This window comes from Tubulanus polymorphus, chromosome 6 (assembly GCF_964204645.1).
Source record: "Tubulanus polymorphus chromosome 6, tnTubPoly1.2, whole genome shotgun sequence".
Taxonomy (NCBI): Eukaryota; Metazoa; Nemertea; class Palaeonemertea; order Tubulaniformes; family Tubulanidae; genus Tubulanus; species Tubulanus polymorphus.
The window spans coordinates 9,339,082-9,366,400 of record NC_134030.1 but is presented as its reverse complement, the minus strand read 5'-3'; the positions used below and the strand labels follow the sequence as shown (position 1 = coordinate 9,366,400).

Here is a 27,319-nt window from a genome sequence, read left to right as displayed (position 1 = left end):
GGACAATCAGGAATAGGCTTACCTGTTGTAGAAGTTGCAGCGACTTGTTGCGACGAAGATAACAAGTTGATAAAATTTTTTCCTCAAATACATGGAAATCCTTCTGAGTCAGGTATTTTCCAGTATCCCGACGATCATGCCGATTTCGGTGACGGTCCCTCGAAAGGGATCGCGACCTACTAGAAGAATTGCTTTCATCGCTAACCGACGTCGACGAACGATGAGAAGACCGACGGCGAAACTTCCGACAATAACGATCGTAGTCCCTCTCGCGATCAAACCTTGATCTGCGAGAAGGAGATCTTGCTCGTTTATTACGCTCACGGCGTCTAAATCTAGTGGGAGAGCGAGCTCTATCCCCGGAGCGACGATCAGAATCAGACGATGACCGTACCGGATGGTTTGAACCGGACGACGTCTGGACCGGACCGGTGGCCGAACCGGACCGATGCCCGACCCGGACCGGACCGGTACCGACCGAACCGGTGCGGGCCGTTCGCGACTACCGCGGCGCGCGCTCGGTTCTGAACATGTAGTCTGAACCGGCCGAACCGGCCGAACCGGTGAACGACCAGAGACCGGTGAATGACCGGAGACCGGTGCCGGTGAACCAGCGTTCCTCCCCGGTGAACGGAGTTGGGAAGCCGATCGTACCTGAACGACCGGCGACCGCTCCGCTTTACGATAAGAAACAGGATTAGAAACGTCGGTTGGCACATCGGCCGAAACCGACGAATCCCTGCTAACTCGACGACGATCTCTTAGTTTAAGAGCCTTATCGGCCCGAAGCCAAAGGTCCTCGGACCACACGACGCAAATATTACAAGGATTGCTCCTTGCACATATTTGACCGGATTTGCGCCTGCACGACGCACATGAATCGTGGTTGTCCCAGGCGCCAAACAAATGCCCGCATCCCTCCCCGCCACGATGCTGACCCTTAGGAGGGGGTGGCATAATTATCCTGTTACAAATCAAAACAATTCAATTCAATTCAATCAAATTATATTTGTAAATAAAATTCTTACGGAAAAAAAGAAATCAGGCTCACCGTTACGAGAGTGAAAACTCCCTAATATCCTAATTCCCAGATTTTTACGGCGAAAAAATCCAACGCGTTCTACTGCGAGAACGCCAAGAAAAAAGATGGCGGATTTCGCCGGTGGCTAAATGCAATACCGCAGGGCCGGGTCGTATAGAAAAACCATTGGCGATAAATCCAAATTTAGAAAATATTGGCAAAAACCATAGGAAAGGGTACAGTACTCGACGGAAATACCAAATCTGGGCTTGTGAGACACCTCAATAAGGTGTGCGCTGTTGTTTCGATAAGCTAATTGTGAAACTTCTGATTTTTGCTGTTGTAAGAGTCGCTCAGTGGCCAGTGTCGGTACCTAACGAAGGTCTGACAACTTGTGGGCATAGTAAACAGCGGATGTGTCTGGTGACATAGTAATGGTAATCTCGACTGAGTGAGCGCATTCTGGTTATTCCAGAATAGGAGAGGGCATATGAAAACTGTACATTATCAAACGACGGTTTGATTTCATATCATTCGGGTAACATGGTGAAAACTCACATCTACGTTTGGGCGTTTGTCCCATGATGAATGACGACGGATCGCTCATCGGATCCGGCGTCGGGCTGCGATCGATTTCGTACGACGTCGGGATCGTGATTTTCAGCAAGTTCGCAATGGCCGACAGGACACCGTTGATATCCTCGGCGGCGCCGGACGAAAGCGTCAACGTTACCGACACCTGATTTTCGAGATACGACGTATCTTTAAGCGGCTTGCTGAACGCCGAGATAAGCGGCGAGATCTTCTTCGTCGTGGCGAGTTCGTCGCCGAGAATACCCGCGCCAAGGTTCTCCTTTTCCTGAGGAAGAAAAAGTAGTAATCGTGAGCTCAATAATTCATTTCGACCCACAGGTAATTATCTAAATGTAATGTGCCACAAAACAAATACCGGTTAGTCAACTACCGTAAAAACTGGCGTATAAGTCGAGTTTTTAACCCTTGATTTTACCACTAAATTATTGACCTCGACTTATACGCCGAGTACAGTTTTCTACTAAGTATTTTCAGGTCACAAGAAATATTGATTCTACCAGACAAAAAAGACAGTGTTCATCTTCTTACTGCTATAACAGTTTGAATAATTATTCATGATAAATAAAGTTATTTAATGAAAAAAACTTCTTTCATTTTGACATAGCTTCATTTAAAACGATGTATTCATATATGCGCGCTCATAGCAGCGCTTAATACATTAGGCTCTATATAGCGTGTGACTCACACTACTCTATCACTGTATGGTAGTGTATTATACCTGAGTGTGTGTGTAACAGTCTATTGATTAACACACAGCAGCAATCAGGCTGACGCGCGGCCGCATGCGTGAAGGCGCACATCGTTATCAAAACAAACTATTCAATACAGTAATTATTCTTCTAAGAGAAGGGACTCGACTTATAAGCCGGATATATGCTAAAATCATGAAATGTAGGTCTAAAAATCAACCTCGACTTATACGTCGCGTAGACTTATACGCCAGTTTTAACGGTATACTACTATATATACCTTGATGAGAAGTTGTTCCAATTCGGATGTCTCATCTTTTTTCTTTTCTTCCAGTTTGACAGGTTTTGCTATCGAAAAAACACAAGAAAAACGTCCATCAGGGTGGCTATTTTATCTGATTTGCTTTTTCCCAGACTATTCCCCGACATGTACGTTGTTTCGATCTGATTTGACCGATCTGATCAAAATTCAATCAATTCACAAAGTCATAAGACGTAAGACATGGGACACAGTCAAAGATAAAAGACATAGATGGAAACAGCCGCAGACATAAGACAGACGGAAACTGTTTGATTTTACGCGCGATTTAGCAATCTCAACAAATTTCCCTGACATTATAAACTTTTTTACAAAATTCTTTGACCATTCCCTGAGTTTCACTTAAAGAAAAGAAATTCCCTGACTTCCCTGATTTCCAGGTTAAGTCGCAACCCGGACAACTAATCACAATATCGAGAAGAAGGTATTTGGCATCCCATTTCAGGGCGCTATTATCGACATTGTTCCCATTATTACTTACGTCTGATCGGAATCGGAGCTAGAATCGGCACAGCCGGCGACACTCGATCGTCCTCAGTCGTCGCGTCACCCTCGTCGCCATTCGGTTCCTCTTTTATGACCTTCATCAGCGCCGGGTATTTCGTCGTCGTCGGTTTCTCGCCGAACATACACTCGGGACTCGACGACGATACGATGCTGTCCGGTGTGCTCGTCATACTCAATCTGTCGAAACAAACGAAAAACTATCAATTTACATATCGGGTGCAGGGTTCATCATAGTGTCCACGACCGATCTCATTTAATGACTTTTTCGACTCCAATTCCATGACTTAAATACAATCATCATACTTAAGCCCAGTAATCCTGAAATCTACATTCTTAAGGCATTTTTATCTACTCAGTAGATTTTAAGAGCTGTAACTGTGAACTTGGATTTGCAGATGATTACTAATGACTGATGCCATTCAAGGACCACGACAATTATCTAGGAATTCTAAAGCCCATTCCATGATACTCAAGGCCTTGAATTGACCCATTCCGATTTCAAAACTTTTGTAGACCTTCAAGGACTGCTATAAAGGTATCTTCTCAGCGATAGACACACAAAATTCATTGAAAATTTCAACATTATATCTTAAGAATTCGATTGCGAATTATGAAGTATTCTATTCAGTATCGACTACTGAGAACGAGACAAACCTCGAGTTCATAGTCCTCGGCTCAATAAGAGGCGGCGGAGGTAGCTGAGGTGTTTTCGGTCGTTGGACTCCTAACAGTATTCTTTGCTGCGCCGATAACTCGGGCGGTTTACCGTCTGCCATAGCGACGGTAGCTGGCTCTATTTCAGGTGATGGCGGTATGACAGCAGTTGAAGCGCTCGGCTGAATGGGGATTGGTTGCTGTATTGGCGGATCACCTGAAAAAATGATTTTACATCGTACAAAAAATACCGACATCGAGCATATGAAACCAGGCTTAAGATTGATGTATTTGACCCAGTCCAGCTTAAACGATGAACTCAACCTCAGGTATGAACTAGTACATGAGCCCAGAGGCCAGTCGTGCAATCAAGGCTTAGACAAGTCTTATAATTCCATAACTAATCGTAACACCAATTTTTTACTGAAATCGAGACCGCAGCCCGATTTCAAACGACTAATTCAGCCAATAGACTTTTCAACGAAAACATTAGAAGCAATGAAATATACCTGTTGCAGTGAGTCCAGGGTACGGTGGAGGCGGCGTCGCTCTCATCATCGGAGGTGGAGGTGGAGGAGGAGGTGGTGGAGGAGGTATTGGTGTCGCTGGTTTCGGTCCGAATGGCGGTACGTTGTAGATCGGTGCATGCGTTTCTGCCTCAGCTACACCAAACTGTCCTCGTAGCGGGCTCGCCTCTGCATAGATAAGCAAATACGTTCATGTTCAATGAGTACGATGGTCTACACGCTATGCGATCCCAACTTCATCTTCGATGAATCAACATTTTAGTTCGTAACATTAACAGATTTTTCCTTTGAATGAGCAGATCTTAAAAATTCTTTTCTTAACTTTCACACCAGGTGTATTTATTTCAAACGAACCATAAGAATCCTGCGGCTACTTTCTACCCTATTAGAAAAGCCCTTTAGTTTTCCCTGATTTTTCCATGAGTGAATCAGAGAAATTTCTAGGTTTAAAATGTTACATATCATTCATTTTCCATTGACTCACATATTGATTGGGAAGCAGGTAATCAATAGCATTATCCGAGTTTTCCAGTTTTTTGGTAAAATTAGATTTTTAAATTTTTTTTAAGGTTTTCGGTATTATTCATTAAAATCCCCTTAGTTGTCCCAGATTTTCTTCTAGATTTTTTGATTCCCTGAGTTTTCCAGGTTTTCCAGGTAAGTGAATAGGTCTGTACTCAATTGTAGTATTTACTTGAACAGACAATGTTCGCGGAATGCATAAGAAAACACATCACGGACAATGAGAAGAAGTCGCTCACCGTGAAAATCACCAGATCCAGTAATCGGACACAACGACCAATTAATCTGTATAATCGGCTCTTGTAATGGAACCATCGGCATGCGTCGCAACTGCTGTAGCATGTTGTCGACGTACATGTCAAAATCTTCCGTCGCGTTTTTCTTGCGCGAACGTTTTTTCGGCGGCCCGTCCTTGTCGCCGCCAGCGTCCTTCTTCTTGCGTCGAGTCTGCTTCGGTTTTTTGTCCTTGCGCGCGGCATCTTCGACTTCTTTGCGTCGACGTTCGAATTCTTGGCGCTTCATTTCTGAAAATGTATGCACTTATTCGCTCAGGAATCCCATTCCTCAACCTTCCATAAACCTCTCAGGGATCAGTAACTCAGTTAACACATTTGCGGTCAGCTTGATAAAACGATGCCGCCCCCAATTTACATTAGACATTTCACAATATGACACTAGTAAGATCACATTGCCAAGATTTGACCAAATAAAGTGAAGAAATACGTAGTATCAAGCTGTATATTGACACTTGCATAAAACCTTTTCTAAATTCAATCAATACTGGTTTCAGAATGAGCCGGAGCTGTTTTCATCTTTCATAAAATACATTCGAAGGAATGCATGATTACGTACACATATTCAGTCGAGTATTCAACCACTGTTTTCTTTTTTTCCGTTAAATATTTCAAAGGTATTTCCGAATAAAAACATGAATTTGAGAATAAAACTAGATTTGGCACGATACTATTTCTAATTTCAATGAATACCGCTATCAGAATGAGCAGGAGCAGTTTTCAATTAATCTTTCATAAAAATAAAAACATTCAAAGTAATTCGTGATTGACATATATTCAGTCAAGTATTCAACTTAAAGTATTCAGTATTTTGTTTTTGTTTTGTTAAGTATTTCCAAATAAAAACATGGATTTGCGTTTCAGTTCAACGTATCTTTGACACGAATCTTTGCGCGTGTCTGTTGAATAGTAGAATATGCTCGTGTATAATACTTAACCAGCACATGCAGAGAATGATAAAGTTAAACATTACCCTGTCTCCACATACCGATTATTCGTTCCTTTTCCTCGGATGATTTCGCGGCCCATTCGTCGGGCGACATGTCCAACTCCATCGTCAGCGGCATGCTGTCGATTAGCGCTAGTTGTCGCTGTTGTTCCGGCGTCAACGAAACCGGCGTCAGATCGTCTTCTCCCTCCTGTAAAAAAAAAATGTGAACGTTACATTATTAATTTTCAAGTTATAACCAGAAAAAATTGCCGAAATGTTTTTTACACATACCACTCGTGACGGCGGGCGTGATAATCTCTGTTGAGGCGATAAACCGACGCGTCCGCCACTAGGCGGTGTCGGTAGACTGGGTGGCATCATCGCCGTCATTCCGTGCGGCGATATCACGGGACTGAGACCGCCCATGTTCGGCGGCGTTTTCGGTATACCCATACCGGTTTGCGGTTGCCCGATTTGTTGCTGCGGGTTAGGCTGACGCGGAACCATCATCAGCGTCGTCTGCCCGGGTAAACCCATCGGTATCGACACGCGAGGAAGTCCTTGAGGTGATTGTTGTTGCTGTTGTTGTTGTTGTTGTTGCTGCTGCTGTTGTTGCTGCATGGGCGACATCTTCCCCGGATGCAGTTCGCTCGGAGATTTGGTCGGGTCCATTGGCGACGTAAGGCCCGCGGGCATCATTCCCATTCGATTCTGAGGTGATGTCGATTCGGGCATCCGGATCGGCGGGATTCCGATTTGAGGCGAACTGGACGGCGGATGTCCTTGGTTTATCGGCTGATGACCTGTAGGCGGTAGACGAATCATGTCGCCCATGTGAGTTTGGAATTGACTAGACGGCGGTAGCCGCGACGGAGGCCCATGTCCCGGATGGCCCGGCGGCAACGACTGACGAGGAGCGTGCGCATGGGCGATTGGCGGTTGCCCGCGTATGAACGGGAACCCCGGCGGCGAGTTTCCCGGCGGTGTACTCGACGGCGGGTACCTCATGGGTCGAGGCATTCCTCGCGGCCCCGCCTGAGGGTGAGACGTCGACGGCGGAAGGTTCTGACCGCTGCTCACCGGTGAATGTCGTTGAGCCATACTAGTCGGCGGCCCTTGCATGTAACCGGGCGGCATTCCGCGTGGTGGCTGTCCGGTCGGAGACATCATCATGTGGCCCATCGAGCCGTGTTGCATACCCATCGCGTGCGGCGAAGGCGTTGATCGACGCGGCATGTTCGAGTTAATCGCCCCTTGAGGCTGCGGCGAGCTCGACGATACGACCGGCGGAATACTCGTCGGTGCTCGAACTTGACCCATGTGAGGCATCGGTTGATTCGGCCGACTCGGAATTCCGCGCATCATTTGCTGAGGCGGCCCTTGCATGCCCATGTGCATACGCGGAGGCCCCATCCCCGGATGGTGCATCGGCTGTCGGGCCGCCATTTGCGCCATGTGATGCCGTAATTCCATTTGGTTTGGATGACGCATGTGCGGAGGTAACTGATGCATGTACATCATACGGTGGGGCATATTACCCGGGTGCTGGCCCATCGGACCCATGCTCATTTGCATCTGAGATCTTGGCGGCATGCCCATTGATTGCGGCGGTTGTCCACCCATGTGCGCGTGATACGGCGGTGGCATAGGCTGCATCTGCGGATGTCGCAAAGGCATATTCGAGGGATGATGTGGCATTCCCATATGCTGCGGCATCATTCCTGGTCCTCCAGGCGGCATACCAGCTGGCATAGATATCGGGACTTGTTGATGCATATGCACCGAATGTTGGAGATTCTGCCCTTCAAGATTACCCATTGACATAGCAACTGGCGGCGTGCCACTTGGGCGTGGTGGCGGTGTCGTAGTTGACATCGGGAGAGCTCCTGGTGGTAATTGCATTCCTGCGGGTATCTCTTGATTAGGCATAGCTAATAATTGTTTCAATAAGACATTCTGACTTCGAATAGCTTCCATTTCTTCTTCACTACATGGTCCATGCGTTGTTTGTCCTGAAATACAATGCACGCCTATCACAACCGATGTTTGAAATAACCAGAAAACAATAAGATATAGGGTAAAAATATACTTACCACCTTCCCCTGGTTCTGCTTTGATGTTAGACATCACTTTCCCAGTTGGCATGACTGGCACCGAATGGCCACAACTCGCAGCGACTGTGGTAGAAACAGGTTCAAGTTTAATATTACAAGCACCAGTTTCTAGTAACGAATCATCTTTCTCCGTCTTCACGGTTGGCAATGGGACATCATTCGCATCAGAGCTGATAGGCTGATCAACAAGCGTAGCCTGAGAACTATCGCTGTTAGGACTTTCCTCCGTAACTTGCTTACTGGGTAGTTGGCTTGCATTGCTAGCGACATCTAAAATAGAGGAAATCCCTTCAGTTTTATGTGGCTCGTCTGTTTCCATTAGTTTATCCTGCCTCATAGAAGCCTTGGATGTAGAGGGGTTAGCTGAAGGTGTTCTTTCTGAAGCTCCCTTTTTTTCACTTGACTCACCTAAGTCTTGGGATTGTATGGGATTCGGTTCACAACTACTTGAGGGAACATTTTCATGTGATTCTTGGCCAGTAGGCTCTCCACATCCATGCGGAGTTCCACAGTCCCCTTGAGTTTGCTGACCAGTGGGTTCACCACATCCATGTGGAGTTCCACAGTCACTTTGAGATGACTGACCAGTAGGCTCTCCGCAGCCATGTGGAGTTCCACAATCACCTTGTGAAGGTTGTCCAGTAGGCTCTCCGCAGCCATGTGGAGTTCCACAGTCACCTTGAGTTGGCTGACCAGTTGGTTCACCACATCCATGTGGAGTTCCACAGTCACCTTGTGTCGGCTGACCAGTTGGTTCACCACATCCATGTGGAGTTCCACAGTCTCCTTGAGTTGGCTGACCAGTTGGTTCACCACAGCCATGTGGAGTTCCACAGTCACCTTGAGTTGGCTGACCAGTTGGTTCACCACAACCATGTGGAGTTCCACAATCACCTTGTGAAGTTTGTCCAGTTGGTTCACCACATCCATGTGGAGTTCCACAGTCACCTTGTGTCGGCTGACCAGTTGGTTCACCACATCCATGTGGAGTTCCACAGTCTCCTTGAGTTTGCTGACCAGTTGGTTCACCACAGCCATGTGGAGTTCCACAGTCACCTTGAGTTGGCTGACCAGTTGGTTCACCACAACCATGTGGAGTTCCACAGTCACCTTGTGTTGGCTGGCCAGTTGGTTCACCACAACCATGTGGAGTTCCACAGTCACCTTGTGAAGTTTGTCCAGTTGGTTCACCACATCCATGTGGAGTTCCACAGTCACCTTGTGAAGTTTGTCCAGTTGGTTCACCACAACCATGTGGAGTTCCACAGTCACCTTGTGAAATTTGTCCAGTTGGTTCACCACATCCATGTGGAGTTCCACAGTCACCTTGTGTCGGCTGACCAGTTGGTTCACCACGTCCATGTGGAGTTCCACAGTCACCTTGAGTTGGCTGACCAGTTGGTTCACCACAACCATGTGGAGTTCCACAGTCACCTTGTGTCGGCTGGCCAGTTGGTTCACCACAACCATGTGGAGTTCCACAGTCACCTTGTGAAGTTTGTCCAGTTGGTTCACCACAACCATGTGGAGTTCCACAGTCACCTTGTGAAGTTTGTCCAGTAGGCTCTCCACATCCATGTGGAGTTCCACAATCCCCTTGGGCTGGCTGACCAGTTGGTTCACCACAGCCATGTGGAGTTCCACAATCACCTTGTGAAGGTTGTCCAGTTGTTTCACTACAACCATGTGGAGTTCCACAATCCCCTTGGGTTGGCTGGCCAGTTGTTTCACCACAACCATGTGGAGTTCCACAGTCACCTTGTGTTTGTGTCTTACTGCCAAGGGGAGTATCAGAATCTTCTTTGGAATCACAGGCTGCAGCTACTCTACTGTTATCTGGATGCGTCACGGCAGGATCTTGAGCAGCAAGTGCTGGCAAGTTCCCGGAATCACCTACAGTATCCGATTTTTCGACAGTTTCAACCTTTCTTTCACCGCTACCATCAGTAATATCACCCATCTGATCCGGTTCCGGATCGTTAATCTGCGTGTCATCTGAACTGGATTTCACTGAGGTAGTGTCTTCCTCGAGCGGGAATGGCGGCCCTGTCTTTCCGCTATGATGTATACGAGGCGAACCGTGCGTCGACGAGGTTTCACTTCCAGAACCTTGCGAGTGACTATCCTCGATCGACTTTCCGCCGTGTACTGACGCCGGACTCGAAGTCGACGTGTGAACCGACATCGGTCGCACCATTACCGACTCGACACTTTCGGATCCTTCCAACGGCGGACGAGGTATCATTTGCAAAGGAACGGATTGTCCAGTGGATGGAACGTCGACCATATGCGAACCGAGCTGATGGCCTTTCGCAGCCAAACTGGTCGGAGATGGTAAGGGAGACATCATCGGTTGGTTATGTTGCGAGCGCTGGCCGTCAGAACTGTGCGGTGATGGCGTCGATGGTGGTTGGGAACTCGGTGACAATCCTGAAACGGGCAAACAACGTTATGAATTACATTTTACGACATCTTCATGGCAGAAACAGCATATCATTCAACCAAACTAATATCAGTGTACATAATTTACGAAAATCAATTGACAGATTAAGGTAAGTGGCATGTGTTATTTATTAGCAATGCCAGGGTCGCCACGTTCAGCCAATTTTTAATCCAACCGATTTTTTCCTGGTTGTAACTCAGAATTCTTTGATGAAATTCTTTGCCAGGAATTTCTCAATTTGAAATGTTACAATTTATTCATTTTTTTTATGAATCACGTATTGGTGAAGAAATGACTGGTCAACAACATATCCAAATTCCCCATGTCTTTGGAAAAATTTGTCATATTTCCTGAGTTTTCCCTGAATTTTTTCTACATTTTTCATGATTCCCTGAGCTTTCCAGGTTTTCCAGGTAAGTGGCCACCCTGGACGCATGCATTAGTTTGATAATGTGAGTTAAACGATGTAAAACAGGTCAGCTTTCAAACAAAACATGCGTCATGCCGACATGATAAAAATGTAATACGTAATACAGGGGATCCGAAGAAAAAGATTTCTTATGATAAAGATCGGAGAGCAAGCAAATAGAAGAACTACAAACGAAGATTAGAAATACACACGAAGGATTGTTTATCCGATGAAAAGAAGATTTTCGATGTATTCAACTAGCATGTTTATGAATTTAATGACAATCATCCAGGTTAGTTATCACAGCAGCAGTAGCAGCAGCAACAGCCGTATTAAATCAAAATCTATCCGTTAGTAAAAACGTACATCTACCGAAATTCATAAGTCACAAGTAGCACACGTGCTCTATACGCGTACAGGACTGTTCGTTAGTTCTAAAATCTAGCACTAGAGGGCAATCACGGCGACGAACCTATCAGTTCTTTCTTTTTGCGTTTACGTTTTTTCTTAGGTTTTTTCTCGGGAACCGTAAAGCCTGCTGCGTCGTGGCTAACGAAACCCTCGATTGCGGGCAAACCTTTAATCAATACAAGAACTTGATGTGTGCAAGGCATAAACAGCTATATAACAAACCCAATGCGAGTTTTTTTCAGGGATAAACCGTATTGCCAATGCAGCGGGGCTGGCGTAGATGGGAAAAATCATAAATTACGCAACAAAGAGCATAAGAGATTTTAAAATAATTAGGAAGTACAACCTTGCACGATGAAATTATCGAAAGAATGTGAAGTACATAACGAAACAGTGTACCGAAAACATAGATACATAATATATAAACACATAAAAGGTGGTGGTTTTGCATATGCATTGTATACTGGCATCCTACCTGGTGGATGGAACGGACCGAGTAACCGCGGGGCGTTAGGCGCCGCCATCCCGTCTAAATGCGGACGGATCATGTATCGCGGACCTACATACATACAATAACAACACACACATGTGCGTATCATACGAAACAAACATATACATGTAAGAAAACATCAGTATCTTCAGATCACGATCATGAATACGCTAGCTCTTGTTGCTAACATTAACCATTCCAGTGCCGACACCTTCCCACCCCATTTTGCTAGGGGAATTGCAATTCTTTTAGAGATTTTTCAGTCAGTTAGTTAACACTGCAGAGATGTGCTGTATCATTGGTCGCTTACAAGCCACACAGCAGTGGTGGGTTTATTTTGATATCAGGTTGCAGGGAAGATCGAAGAAAGACTAATTCATATAAGATATCTCCGAGTTAACCATTGAAGTAACACGCAGTCTAAGTAAAAATAATATCATACAATCCCTTATCGTAATAGTCATCTTCAATTCTGAAGTCGACTCTAAAGATATAGTCGAAACGTTGAATATCTGAAGGAAACATTTTGGAGCAGCTTGCTCACTAGGGGCTGCACTGGGGTTTGTCACAACTCAATCACCTATGATAGGGTTGAACACAGCGTACAATATCAAAATCGGCCCAATTGGTTCTATGCAGCAAAATTGCTTTATTCATGGTCAAAGCGTCCGCTACTGATCTGAAGTGTCTGACACCCGTGTATACGTGGAAATCCATCAATCGGAAGTTTTATGACGGCGAAAGTCTGCTTCTTTAGCTTTGCACAGATGTTGACATATATACGTACATAATAATGTTCATGTTTCGATAAAAACAAGAAACAATGTTATCATTGTGCGCGAATTGTGTTGACACAGTGGCAAGAAAAGCGATGATTCCTGCTCCATAAGCGAAGACGTACAAACATAAAATATACGTATATCCGAGAATATTCACCACATATTTCTCTAAGCATAGCGGACCCACCATCAATGACCGTAATGTGTTTGTAAATATTTTCATATTGATAGTCTAAACTAGTGAACGGTAAGATCGAATAACACGTACCTGCCATTCGCGGTGGATACATGGGCCGCGGACCGAACATGGAGTGACCTTCTGGCGTAGGTCGGCCAAACGATGGCATTCCCTCTTCGCCGTGAAAACCAGCTCCAATTGGATGGTCCGATTCTGGAATCCGAAACATTTCAGTTTTTAGTCCATTCGATTATTTACAAGCAAACATACTTAAGAGAAGTAACCTGTCCGCTATCTTAAGAGTAAACTGTAGTTTGGGTTAAAAAATGCCACCACCGATGTACATGGAACAGTCATGGCAGGGCATACATTATTTGGCAATTAGAAAAAAGTACCGGTAGTGAACAGGTTAAAACCCTCTTTCAGTGCCGACTTATTAAGTAACTACATTCGTAACAACACTAATACCCCATGATACGATGTAGTAGCAGAGTCAAACACCGATCTATACATCGCACTGGAAGGGTTAATGAAGTTGTCTTAATTCACTACACAAAAAGTTTAATCGCGTACCTGGTGCAGGTGACGGAGGCGGAACTCGCTGTTGAAGTTTCTCTTGATCTATGTACGATTCGCTGAACGGATTGTTATCCTAGAAAATAGAAGAGAACGGAATCATATGATTGCACGCGTCGTTTACGCTCATTACGACATTTCGTTCGACCACCACCGATAAACGATATAGCAACACAACAACAACAACGCAGAGCATTCATCGAGCAGGGTTTCATAATCATTATCCACATGCAACTGTATATAATATACGCGAACGATTTGAAAAATGCAAAGCGGAACGTTCCACTCCAATTCATAATTAGATTGAATGGCGATTCAATTAGAAAGAAGATTAGAAAGATAAAGAATGTAAAACTAAAAAAAAATCACTTTCATTCAGCCCGATGATTCGATGAAAGGCTTACTACAAAACGGTAAGGTCGCTGAAGTAAGTCTGATGTCTATTTCATTTCAAATTCACTTACACAGGTACATACCATCAGTTTATTCCAGGTTTATGCTCCAAAAATGCGCACGAGAGTTGAGGCCCACAAAAGCGTGCGAGCATTTGAAATGAAATCGGACATCGGGGATGAAATGAAACGTGGCGCGAAATGTGATATATGTATTTCATACAGGTATTTACTGTACGTGACCATGAAACGATATGTTTAATAATGAATTATACAGCAAGCGACGAACACTGGACTACATGTATACCAAACTGTGGGCAATTATACGACTTCGACTAATTTTAACTACAGAGGGGGTAACACCGATAGGTCAGGGCCTGGCTATATATAAAATTCAAAAAGTTCAAAACTTAAATCAAAATCGACGTTAACAAGTTCAACTTATTCATGACACCAGACCCCGGTCATGTAAATATAAACCGACAATGTACCACTGCTTGCAAGTCAGGTTAATCGGATTTTTTCATAAGGCTATCATCAATTAATTTAGTAAACTTCGTTTGCTAGTAAGTTCAGTGTCACAGGCGAGATCGTTCGGTAGTTCGGTAGTTTTTACCCACAGATGATAATTACATTCTTTGGCCGATTTACAGTAATACCTGCATAGGTCTGTTTGAGTAGAGAAACCTGGGATCTCTACATACCCCGGGAGTAACCAACGGAATCGTGGGTCCGCGCGGCGCGCCCTGCTGTTGGTTCATCATGCGGATGCGTTGGTGCATGTACGCCTCGTACTCCTGTCGCACGTTCGCCGGCAAGCGGGCAGTGCCCTGTCCGGGTGCGCGCAACGGCGGCGGTTGAGGCATTCCCGGATGAAGCGGGCCGAATCGTTCTTGCTGTTTCGATCGGAACTCCTGGATGAGCAGCTGGTGTTGGCGTTGTTGTTTGCGAACTTGGTCGAGTTGTTTCTGCAGCCCCTGTTGGTCGTGCGTGATGCGTTCGAGCTCGGCTAGATCCAGCTCGTTCAATTCACCGCCATTCTTACGAGCCTTAAAAAATCAAAACAAACAGTGACATGTACGACATGAATCCCACAGCCAAAGATGAAAAAGGTCCATAGTAGACGAGAATATGTACATTTCAGCATTGTTTCGACCAAATACTATTGGCCATCATCAGATGTACTGAATCTTCTTGACTTATACCCGACATACATCAAAGCATATCATGACTTGCTTAACCCTTTCAGTGGTGCTAACTTACTAACACCCGAAAGCACTGGAGATGATTTGAAAAATTCCCTCCACGGTGTGTCGAATAAAGGGCACACTGCATAAGCGTGTCGATGCCATGGTGCGGTGTACGGTTAGTTTCTAATATTTCACCATGTTTGACAGGTGCTGCCATCTTTCAATAGATAAAAACTAATTGCTAATAACATCAATACACGGTGATGCTGTGTACTAGCTAAGTCCATCATCGTTTCATACACCACCATATGATATAGACGCACTGAAAGGGTTAAAACGATGATATATTCAACTCACGGTTCGCTGTTTTGTCGTCAACGTTTTCTTCGCTTTTCGCTGCTTGGCTACTTGCTGCTCCAGGAATTTCACTTGCAGCGTCAACAACTGCATCTGGTGCATAAGCCACTCTTCGTATTGGCGCCATTGGTTACGTTCCTGATCGGTGACCGGTTCGCCGGGGTTCACTAAATAAACGCAACAAAAGACGGTAAAACTCTATCGCTTTGGATTCCATCTGAAGTTGAGTTCAATCGGATGCGTTTGGACCAATAAAACTCAGTTCACGGAAAGGTTGAGATCTAAAATTGGATTCTATGAAATTTATCTATCATCATCCACATTACATTTGACTGATGTAGATTCATAAGTGATATGAATTAAGCAAATTTAAGCGTTGAATTTCACAGGCCTCATAGGAATGGTATGGCACCTCATCCCAATGAAAATATGTCCTCTGGATAGCCTTATGATACAATAATTTAATCATAACTACCTTGTGGCATTTGAGGTGGCTGTGATGGAATGCCCGGGCTCTGACTTGGGGGGTATGGACCCGGTGAATAAGGCGACGACGTCCTCGGGCTCATTTGAGGTGTCCCCGGGTATGCGGGCGGAGGTCCTCGAGGTGGAAATCCAATAGCCGCTGGATCGTGAGGCATCATTCCGGGCTGCGACGGATGTGGCATCCTATCAGTAGGAAAAGAACTGGCGTAAAATTTCAAATGAACACAAATACAGTCTAAGAGATTCAGCTTTCTGAACAAATTTGCCGTTGGTTCAAAGGTTCACAGTTGAAAATCTACCTTTGGGGACGTTCCATCCTAGGCATCTGACCCATCATATGTGGCCCGGGATGAGATCCGGTAAATGGTGGCATTCCTTGAAGTAAAAAGAAGGGACAAAAATATACATTTAACAATTAAATATAATGAAATCGAATGTGGCAATACCATGTATGTATCAGCTGGGTAAGCAGATATTAATGGGGTAAGAAATTGAAGGCAGCCAACATACTGCACACTTCATAGAAATCAGCAGAATTGTTCAATAACCTTAATGTAAGAATTGTTGGTTAAAGATTGGAATAGATTAACCCATTAGCACTAAAGCCACCCGTATCTTCCCAGGCACTTTTTTCGTATGCAGCACGAAAACGATTATAGCGGGATTCGAACCCAATAGCTGATGATAAACTAGACACCTAGGTCCTTGAAAAACAGTACAGAAATCAACATCCTCCTATTTCAATTTCTCGAGTATTTCGAGTTTGAACATGACACATCTGACTATTTACTACAAGATAACACTAACTTGTAATTCATGGAAACAAACAGCGAATGAGCTATTTGGTATTGTGATAAACTTAAATTTTCCCTTGAATATTTTGAGGAGTTATTGACACTACATAGTGAAATTCCTGAGTGCTAATGGGTTAACATGTCTCAACCCTCGCACCAAGTTTCATGGAAACCCATCAAGAAATGCAGGCTGTATTGAGCTAATAAGAAATTCAAGATGGCCACATTTAGCAGCCATACTGGATGGCTGATAACCTCCATTTTGAAATGGATTAGACATCTCACTTGCTCCAATCCTCACACCAAGTTTCAAGGAAATCCTGTAAGTATTGCAGGCTGTATCATGCTTACAACAGCTCATGGGGACATCAGATTTGATAATACATTTCAAATATTTCGCTTATTTGGAAATGACTGATGATCAATAACGACTGATGTTCTCGACGTTTTCTGTACCTGGTTTAGGTTGACGTCCGTCCATCATCATACCGCCTTCGCCGCATTCCTGTCTCTGCATCATAGCCTGTTGTTCTGCCTGACGCTGTTGTTCCATTTTTTCCTGTACGACGACAAAACGCCAACAATTAAAAACAATGAACTAAACACGATCGACACCTAGATACGTAAAATACTTAACGAACATCGAATTATTTCAACTTCAGATTCACTCGGCCTGGGATTCAGCTGCAATGATGTGGGTAATTCAACATGGCGCAACTATCAATCTGTAGCCCAGAACCCTTTAGATATTCACTCATGATTTAATGTTAGCGGCTACTTTTTGAAAATTTGACAATGAACTAACAGGGTGACCACAATCCGTCCACTTCCAAATTCTATTGGTTTTCCATGTGTTTTTCTTATAAAAGCTGAACTTTCCCCGTGTTCCGATGAACGTTGGTTGGAAAGAGCAGCGTTGTTATCGTCACAGATCTAGTAGTAAGCTAGCCCAGTAAATATTTCAACTTTCAGCTAATTTATTTCTACAGGAAACTAAGCTTAACCATATGAAACCAAGATTTTGAAGTTGAAAAGTTCGGATGACAAAGTGTGGAGAACATATTTCAGGCGAATAAGAATGTCCTGTGTTTTCCAGAGATTTACCAAATTTCATCAAATTTCCTGTTTCCCTGTGTTTTCCCTGTGTTTTCCTGAATTGTGGTCACCCGCAATAAACTAATGTCTGGTTTTTTAAGTTGATTTGTTTAGTTTGAAAGTACGAACAAACGTCAAGTCAGAATAGGTGATGAAAGTACGTATAATACGGAAGCTGATGCAGACTGCAATTCATATCTGCCTTTGTTGAAATCATCGAATAAACCATATAACTCTAAAATTTCATCTGACCAGCGTAGAACTGGTTCAAATCCATGATTTTCGTATATAATGAAATTGTGCAACAAAACCCACTCATGACACTACAAACAAGTTAAGTGATTTGCACAGCAAACTCAGAACCTGGTTTTTGGTCCATAAAATTACTAATACATTTCCTATGAAATTATAAATTATCTATGAAATGAAAATGCTAAGAGATTTCTATTAGTGTTACCATTAGACAGAACCAAGAAGAAAAGGGTTGGACAAACACCTCCAAATACCTTAATATGTTCATTTCAGATTTCGAATCGGAATTAGACTACTACAGTTACAGAAAGTGACGATACTACATGCATAGATAGTAAATGTGTGCCGTATAATTACCACTTTTACCTGGGCCACCAAATCTTCCAGTAGCAGGGGCTGCTCCTGTAAAAGCAGCGTGCGATCTTTACCCATGCCGCCCCCTGGCGACGGCGAAGGACCACGCGGCGTCGTTGTATGATGCGGTGACATGCTTCCGCCTGGACTCAAACCCGGCGATCCTGGATTCAACGAAAAATTTCCACAAAAAAAAAAAACATTATTAATAAACAATATGCATTTACGACAAGCTGTAAAACGACAAGCCAAATGGACTAGTTCGATTGGTCTACTGGTAAGCAGGGTTGCTATATACAAGACCTGGGTTCGATCCCCGGTGAGTGCGTGTTATTTCACTGTCACTTCTTTATTGTTACATTCTCCACAAATGTAATAAGGGAAGTGACAGTGAATTTCCAGGCACTCACTGGAGAATCATATGTTGTTATCTTAATAGATCCAGTAAGCTAGCCCAATAGTAAACATTTCAACTTTCAGCTAATATATTTCTATTTCTATTTAGGAATTTAAGCTTAACCACGTGAAACGAATATTTTAAAGTTGTAATGTTCTGATGACAATAGTGGAGAACATATGTCGGAAGGGAATAAGCACAAGTTCCCTATGTTTTCCAGCTGTGTTAACCAGTAGACCAAGAGAACTAGTCCACTTGGTCAGTGGTTATACAGCTTGTCCTATACGTGTAATGCTTAGTCGATGACGATCGCATTCAATGAGGAGTACGGAATTTCATTTTTTCAGCTTACCGCTCGAAGTCGGTGAAGGTTTACCCATCATCGGGGGTCGTTGTCCTTGCATCATGTGCGGCGGCGGGCCTTGCATCATTCTCGGGTGACTCATCGGCGCCATCATTCTCGGCTGCTGCTGTTGTTGGTTCGGCAACCGCGCCTGCAACGCCTGCGTCGCCGGCGGCATTCCTCGCGGGTACATACCCGGCGGCGGCTGCTGCCCGTGCGGGTGCCCGTGCATCGGGTGCTGCTGCTGCGGCCCCATCATCATGTGCGGAGACAGTTGCCGCTGAGCGCCGGGACTGCCGAGCGGCGACTGCTGCTGACTGCTGGACGACACCGGCAGCGGGGGTTTGAACGGGTGCATGCCACCCGACGCCATGCGCTGTTGCATCATCTGCATGCGCACAACGTGATCCGAGGCAGTCGATACTTTCAACGGAGAGTTGAGCGCCTGCGAAAGAACGGTTGGACCGGTCTGCGACGTTTGAACATGCAACGGATCGGTGACCGACCGGTGCGCGGCGCCAGTCCGATCCGGCGACATCATCGGCGACGTGTTCGTCGGCGTGCCCGGCGTCGACGCAGTATCGGCATATGGCGCGCCACCGGCGTACGGTGACGGCGGCGCGCTGACGACGCGCGGTGACATCTGCTGCGAGTGGTGATACGGCGACGACGTCTGCGAACCGGGTCGCGGAGACATCTGCATCAAACTGCCGATCGGACTCGCGAGCGGACTGTGCGACGTCGTGACGACGCCGAGTGGCGACCGAACGGTGAGTGGCGACTTCATGTCCGGGCTCGTTCTCGTCGACGAAACGGATTTCATTCCGCCGATCGGGCTTTGCATCTCCTTGGATTTCGCCGATCCGACGCTATCCGGACCGGGTTCGGCGACTTCTTCTTTTTTACAATCGATCGTTTTCTTATCGTTATTGGCAGTGTCTTTTGGTTCGGGTAAGGCTTTTGAGCCACCAGCTTCATCCCGATTGGTCGTTTCGCCGGTTTCCTTTTTCGCTTTCTTCTCATCGCTCGCCGGTAGCAGGTCTTTCTTGTCGATCTTATCGAGTTTATCGTCTTCGCCGGGTTTCTGGTCGTTCATGATGCCGAGGTGTTCGTCGAACATCGATTTGTCGTGCTCCTCGTCGAGGTCAGGGTCGGCGTATTCCAACAAGTTGAACGAACCGTCGGCGCCGAGAAGATCGTCCAAGTCGGGTTCTTTGTGATGGTCGTGATCGTCCGCTTTCGCCGGCGGGTGACTGTATAGAAACCAAAAAAAATCAACCGTTAAAATTCGGGGAGCGAAAATCTGACGCAACATCCCATTTCATTTTACGAAAGGGGAAATATTTCTGCTGATAAAGATGGATATAAAGAAATGTTTCTTTAACCCTTTCAGTAACTTATTAATTCCCAGGGCCAAGTTTCACAACTTAAATTTTGATTGACATTGGTTACTTCATACATTCAATGAGGACAACAATTCAAACTTGCCCAGAAGTGCTGGAGGTAATTTGAAAATTAAAAAAAAATTCTACCTAAGTCTGTTGAATAATGGGCATACCGCTATAATGTGTTGCGATATATCACTAGTTACTTATATTTCACTATCTCTTAGTTAAACAGATGCTGCAATCTTTCAATTCAGATGATAACTAATAATTCATATGTCGATACAACACGATGCAGTCAGTGTACTAGATAAGTCAATCACCAATTTGTACACCGCACCACGGTGTAGAAGCGCTGAAAGTGTAAATTGAAAGCCAGCATAGACGAAACTTACGTCGGTGTTGAAGCCGTTGTGGTAACTGTTCCGGTTGTCGGAGTTTGACTCGGTAAACGCGCCTCACTGGTCGGAGTTGGAGGATTCGACGCTTGTTGTTGTTGTTGAAATGGGGGCGCCACACTTTGCGGTTGAGGTGAAAACGGATGCCGCGGAGAACTTTGATGCGCCATCCTTACGCCGCCTGGTGTTTGGCTGGGTGAACGTTGTTGCGGTCCACTGGGAGCCGCATGTCGTATTCTTTCATGGAACATTTGCTAGAAAAAAGATTTGAATTTTTTTTTTTTACACGAAAAATTGGTACGAAGCACAGTCAAAGCTAAAAATTCTGTCGATTGATAAACTCACTTGTTGATGGCGAAGTTCAATGTACTGTCCTGGTGCTCGGGGTGAACCTGGGAATGGTGGTCTAGGTGGTCGCCATTCACTGCCCGGCATACCAGGCCTCATGGAGTCGGGGTGCGGGCCACGCGGAGGAAATCCTTGCATATCTAAAATGAGATACAGACAAAATCAATGGAAGTCTATTCATGCCAGACCCCGGTCACACAGAAATGATCAACTGGATTTTTAGATTAATGAAGAAATTTACTGGATTCATCACTTTTTTGTGAAACTGGGCTCTGAAGCCGACTTACGGCAAAACTGGAAACTCAGTGATCCATATGTACTGACCTGGTCTCATTTGAGGATGAGGCATTCGTACCATTTGTTGGTCATGCCAACGTTCCGATGTTGGCGGCCTCGGTCCGCCATACTGACCATGTGGTGGTGCCGGGAATCCTTGCTGTCCGGCTTCAGATCCAGGAGGTGTAAAAGCCGGCTGAGGTACCCCTGCAATGAAAGGCAATACATAACATATTGTAGGCTAGTAGATTTAGTTCACTATGATTCACAACCCGAAATATATTCAAATGGAAATGTTTCTACCATCATCCCTATGAAAGACCCCCCAATTATTGTATGAATATATATGTAATAGAATTAGATATACTCAGAAGGGATGTTGACATGTTAAAATATATACGTTATTAGGTAAATTGGGGTTTGATCAAGGTGTCTAAACCTACGTATGTTCTAGGGGTCAAGGAATCCCAAATAACAATCATAAAGTAGCTATAGTTTTGTATAAACCAATTTCGATAGCACGGCATTGTCATTTACCTTGTTGAGGAATGTCGTCTTGTCCGGACCAATGACGAAGCGGCATCTGAGACTGTTGTTCGCGCAACATTCGCTCCTGTTCCTCTTGTTTGTGCTTCTGGCGTTGCTTCGTCTGTTTGGCGAGCAACTCGCGCAGCTGTTGCCGTTGAATTTCCTGCTTCTGCGCCTCGGGATCGGAAGACATCGCCCCCTGGTTACGAAAAAAATATGTTTAACGATTGTTCTAGCAAGACGCACGCGCGTGAAATCGATAGTTGAAAAAGTCATATCGTAGTTGTATATGGTGTAATTGAACAATCATGCAGTTAGTTGTTTGTTATCTCAGAATAGTTAAAATATTCGGCAATCTTCCTGAGAAAGCAGTGAAATTCCATTTGCATTCGAACCCGATCGGAAAGATAACCAGTCAACGCCATATCTTGAATAAATAAATAATCAAAGCTCGGGTTTGTGGTGCAAAAACTATTCTCGCTATTAACCATACAGAATAGGCAAGAATGATTCCTGCGTATTGAGCTAGGACCTTCAAGCAATTTGACCTTTTTTATGGTCAGATGCGTCGCATCACTAGTAAAACTGTCTATTCGTGCAGGTAATTTCTCCAGCATGCATTTAGTATCATCGGGCGTTTTAACTTGCGAGACTATGATTTTCCGCAGTTGTTTCTCGGGTCTCATCAAGCATGTTACATTGCAAGCACAGTCTAATTACATATGAACTACGCACCTAATTTGTTTTCAACTACGTGGCAGTATTGATCGAATGACATGCACTATATCGTTTTGAATAACAAGTACATATCTATCCTGACTAGAAATGATATCTTAACGTAAAAGCTTTGTAAAGTTCTTCTTCGTAGACTCTTCCAGAAAAGACGGCTCCCTTCGTAAAAATCTCCCTACGACATCATCAAATCGCCTAGGCGAACTTCAGTTATTGGGAGTTAGTCGGACTAAATGAAATCGAATGTCAGTTAGTCGGAACTATAGTCCCGAAATAGTCAACCACGGGATTGAGAACCGGTCGCTGTAGTTCGGACCTAATTCCAAGATGCCGAACACTGTGAAATATGTTATGACCAAACCGAGTGCATTCGATTAGTTCCGACTAGCTACGAAAACTGAAATTTGCCCTTTGCAATTTAAAACCTTCGCTGTCACCTTAGTTCTACAATGCCTAGTCGCTACTGGGGGTTATCTCGTAGTTTGCGACAAGAGCTAAAACATACTCAGCCATCGTTCAATATTCGACCAATGAGCAACGGGAATGAAGCACGGTTTGTTCGAAATTTTCAGCCAATCCGGAACGCTGTGTCATTCTAGTCAGCATGAGTAAATCTGAGCTACGAAACAGACGGATCAGAAGATGACTCGTACAGGCGACGATGGCAGGACCGGAAAGTACGAGATTTCCAGTCGACAGCGAATGTGTTATTCGGATAACGACGATATCATCAGAAGAAATGTCACAGTTTCCGTTAAAACATGAACTAAATTCGAAATAATGAAATAGTATAGTTGTATCTTCGAGGGCCTAATACAGCGCGGTTTACGGAACCTGGCATCTCCTCCGATGATACCGACAAAGACAATAATCACGTGTGGTTTTGTTCGACAAGAGATGCGACGCTCTCTTCTGGAAGGGTCTCGAGATCGAGTTCGAAATTCAGCTTACAGAACTAACGAACACTAATGTGCTGTAAGGATATCAGTACGATCTACGCAACAGATCGAAGACCGGTGAAGTTACTCGATCTTTTGGTTCAACCTAGTATAAATGATGAACGGACAGCTCGGGAGAGAGAGAGCAAGCGTACACGTATATTGTTATGAATAATGACACGTGGGAAACAAGCAACTGAATAACCTAACAGAGAGTGACGGTGGCATGCTTACTATTTCCATCCATGTCGAGTCCGCCCAGTAATCTGGTAATCGGTAATTTCGAAGACTACGATTACCAAAGATCGGCGCAGATGATAAGGCGCGGTGTTTAGTGAATCCGCAAATTGAGATGAGGAAATGCTGGCGAATTGTATCTATCGGACAGGGTGGCCACTTACTACCCGTTAACAAATCCCTCGAGTTTTTCCTGATTTTTCCATGTGTTGTACACAAAATTCCCCGCGTGAATCAGAGATTTCTATGTTTGAATTTTATAATGCATTCATTTTTCATAGAATCACATACTGATAGAGACACACGTGGCCAAGAGCATCGTCCAAATTCCCTGAATTTTCTTGTTTTTGGTGAAATCTGTTAATTTCCACGAGTTTTCCCTGATTTTTTCTCGAATTTTCTGATTCCCCGAGTTTTCCCAGGTCATTGGCCACCCCGCAAGAACTAAACGCCGTGGCGCGTCCCCTATAAAAACACGAAGACGACGGACATGGATGGATAATCTGCCTAGATCGCACTAGTCGTCGCATGCCACACTTACCCGAGCAAGGTCAGCAGTGGTGGTAGAGGCTGCCGGGGTCGTTGGCGGCGGTGTCGGCGTCTGGGTCGCCTTCAGACCCAGGAACGACAGGCGCCGACTGAATATATGCTCAAGCTACGTACGTGGTTTATACGTTTTTGTAATATGTAAAGACGCGGTGTGCGGTGGGAATGTTTGGCAAATGGAGGATGTGACAGCGGCGAATGAAAAAACATAAGAGAAAAAGAAGTTTAGAAACGATCATCGCAAAATGGTAGTACACGCGATACGGGAGGGATTTCGGAGTTTTCTCGGAAAGATTTTAACACGAGTTGTTACTTAAGATGATAGTTGATTCACTTAAAACCTATTATTAGCCCTCAAGGCAACCACATCCGCCCTGCCTATTACTCCTCGACCACCCTGACTCGGCCCTGACCCTTTTTTGTCTGCTACACAATAGCAGTTACGGTGAGATTCGAATCCAATATCGCAGAATGAACGAGGTACCCACGACATCAAAATTCCGTACAGAAATCAATATCTTTCATCTGCTAGACAGAAACGGTAAATAATGCGATTCAAACCAATAGCTTATGATAAACTAGACACCCAAGACGTCAAAATTCCGTACGGAAATCGACATCTTCCTATTATTTGAAATTGTTGAGTATTTTGAGTACGAATGCTCATAAGTTACTCTGGATAAGGGGCCAAAGGTAATGATTTTGGTGGCCCACCTTATCAAATCTTAGTTTCATATGAAAGCATGTGTTTAATACAAAATAACACGAACTTGTTACATATGAAAATCAACTGGAAATGAGCTGATTCTGTATCGTGATAAATGTGGATAAATGTGGATTTTCCCTTGAATTCTCTGAGGAGTAATAGACACTACATAGCGAATTTCCTGAGCTCTAATGGGCTAATGAGCGACCAGTCTATCTAGTTTTTTAAATTCAGTGCGGGGTTTAACGTATATAGATATATATAGAAAACACTACTAAAAATTCGCATAAAATCAAATATGAAAATGAAATATAACAAAAAATTCTTGATTTTGATCATTTACGAACGTAGCTAATTAATACGGCATGCATCGAAATGAAACGAGAAAAGGATATTAAACCGAAAAGACGATAGAAAACGACAAGTAAACGAATCTAGGCGTTATTCACAAATGGTCGGAAACAATAATCACAAATTTCAACGAAGCCAGTTAAATATTTTAAGACACGGGATATTGACGTTTGGTATTTTAAACGATTAAGACTTTCGGGGCAGTTTTTAGTGATTACCAGTTCGGCAGGAAAAACAAAAAACAACATAGACGAAACAACAAACGATCTTCCCTAAACGGGGTCCGACCTCTTGCGAAATACCCGACACCATGTTAGGCTGAAAGTAGCGTGGATTTAAATCTAAATATATAGGCCTATGCCTGACATAAAACCAAAAGACATTGCCAGCAAATAAGCATCTTAATATATCATAGGGTTCCGTTTCTAAACACAAGTGACTGCCAATTATTCGTTTCGCTCCCGACAGGTGTGGTGGGTCTGTAAGGGACACTCAATCAAAAAATCAAACGAAATTTACCAGCCAAATAAATAACAGGGAAAATCCCTATTTTAAGATAAAAAAAATTCATGAAAGATTCAAGAAAGACCCGCAATTATGAAGAGAAACTAGTGACAGTTTTGGAAATGGCTCATTGAATTGAGTTGAAGCGTCACTACATTCTGTTAGTTTTTCTTAATAGCACTGGGTTTTTCTTTAATCTCTGTTAATTTGCGTATTTTAAATCTAAATCGCCCAATTTTAGATACAGTACCGAAATAGTACAATAACCACACTCTAAGGTTATAGTGAATGGATAATAAGATAAAAACCTACTATGAGCCTAGTGGGTTTTTTATCTTAGTATTGTGCAAAATACAGAATTTAGATGAAGTATTTAGTGTCATATGAATATGAATATGTTGATGATATTCACAAGGTGATCAAGCAACTGTTTGTTGTTCATGGCCCCACATCTTAATCAATTGTTCTTAAATTCTTATCAACCCCTTAAAGGTTTCGGGCACATGTTTACGTCTAATGCGGCCATTCTCTTTGGGTTTTAGACGTACAAACGTTCATGTCAACACCCATCACCTGAGGGTTTCGAACGTCTTCCATGTCATTTCGTTTGCCTAACATCTGATAAGACATGGCTAGGGTTCAAAACAACTACAGCAGCTGAGTATAAGGCAGATAGCTTTCGAATGATACCAAATTTGTCCATGTGTTATCGAAAACGGAACTTTATTTCTAGAGGTTTTTTTTGTACAATTTTACATCCAAAAAACATGAATTTTGTGCAATTAATTGAAACCCTGGGAAAATGGAAACCAGACACAATTGAAAACTTTAAGGGGAGTTAAGCTAGGTATTGACTCTGCCTGTATGAACGCTGCGGCCGGCATCCGGAATTCAGAATAAACACCTAGGTACCAAACTTCACAGACACGGAGTAAGCACCCGCATACACGCTAACAAGACTTAGGCCTATAAATATATATATATATATATATATATATATATATATATATATATATATATATATATATATATATATATATATATATATCAAACCCCGCGAAGGAAGATAACAAACATTCTAAAAATCTGCCACGATGCATCGAAACAAAACAAAAAAGTAATCAATGATAAAACTTACCCGCGATAACACGCGGGAATGCGAATCCTGCAAACACAATCGATATCTCAAATTTAAAAGATTATAAGCGATATACACCGAAATAAAATCATAAACGACGAATGAAACAATTTCT

The 27,319-nt window shown here is 43.9% G+C and overlaps 1 protein-coding gene across 1 annotated transcript in view; it reads right to left on the bottom strand.

Moving 5' to 3' along the window:
* LOC141907717 (uncharacterized) overlaps positions 1 to 27,319 on the bottom strand; it is a 68,302-nt gene that overhangs the window by 20,063 nt on the left and 20,920 nt on the right. The window contains exons 26-50 of the mRNA XM_074797454.1: positions 27,205 to 27,231; positions 22,062 to 22,251; positions 21,573 to 21,731; positions 21,246 to 21,388; positions 20,898 to 21,154; positions 19,127 to 20,370; positions 18,390 to 18,541; positions 17,133 to 17,235; positions 16,182 to 16,257; positions 15,869 to 16,065; positions 15,397 to 15,563; positions 14,509 to 14,898; positions 13,455 to 13,533; positions 12,972 to 13,094; positions 11,910 to 11,993; positions 11,496 to 11,600; positions 8,151 to 10,601; positions 6,349 to 8,069; positions 6,115 to 6,265; positions 5,073 to 5,372; positions 4,294 to 4,479; positions 3,776 to 4,001; positions 3,105 to 3,292; positions 2,585 to 2,652; positions 1,586 to 1,880 (exon numbers count right to left, since the gene is read on the bottom strand). Coding sequence (XP_074653555.1) covers positions 1,586 to 1,880; positions 2,585 to 2,652; positions 3,105 to 3,292; positions 3,776 to 4,001; positions 4,294 to 4,479; positions 5,073 to 5,372; positions 6,115 to 6,265; positions 6,349 to 8,069; positions 8,151 to 10,601; positions 11,496 to 11,600; positions 11,910 to 11,993; positions 12,972 to 13,094; positions 13,455 to 13,533; positions 14,509 to 14,898; positions 15,397 to 15,563; positions 15,869 to 16,065; positions 16,182 to 16,257; positions 17,133 to 17,235; positions 18,390 to 18,541; positions 19,127 to 20,370; positions 20,898 to 21,154; positions 21,246 to 21,388; positions 21,573 to 21,731; positions 22,062 to 22,251; positions 27,205 to 27,231 — 9,082 coding nt within the window. The remainder of the gene's footprint in view (positions 1 to 1,585; positions 1,881 to 2,584; positions 2,653 to 3,104; positions 3,293 to 3,775; positions 4,002 to 4,293; positions 4,480 to 5,072; positions 5,373 to 6,114; positions 6,266 to 6,348; positions 8,070 to 8,150; positions 10,602 to 11,495; positions 11,601 to 11,909; positions 11,994 to 12,971; positions 13,095 to 13,454; positions 13,534 to 14,508; positions 14,899 to 15,396; positions 15,564 to 15,868; positions 16,066 to 16,181; positions 16,258 to 17,132; positions 17,236 to 18,389; positions 18,542 to 19,126; positions 20,371 to 20,897; positions 21,155 to 21,245; positions 21,389 to 21,572; positions 21,732 to 22,061; positions 22,252 to 27,204; positions 27,232 to 27,319) is intronic.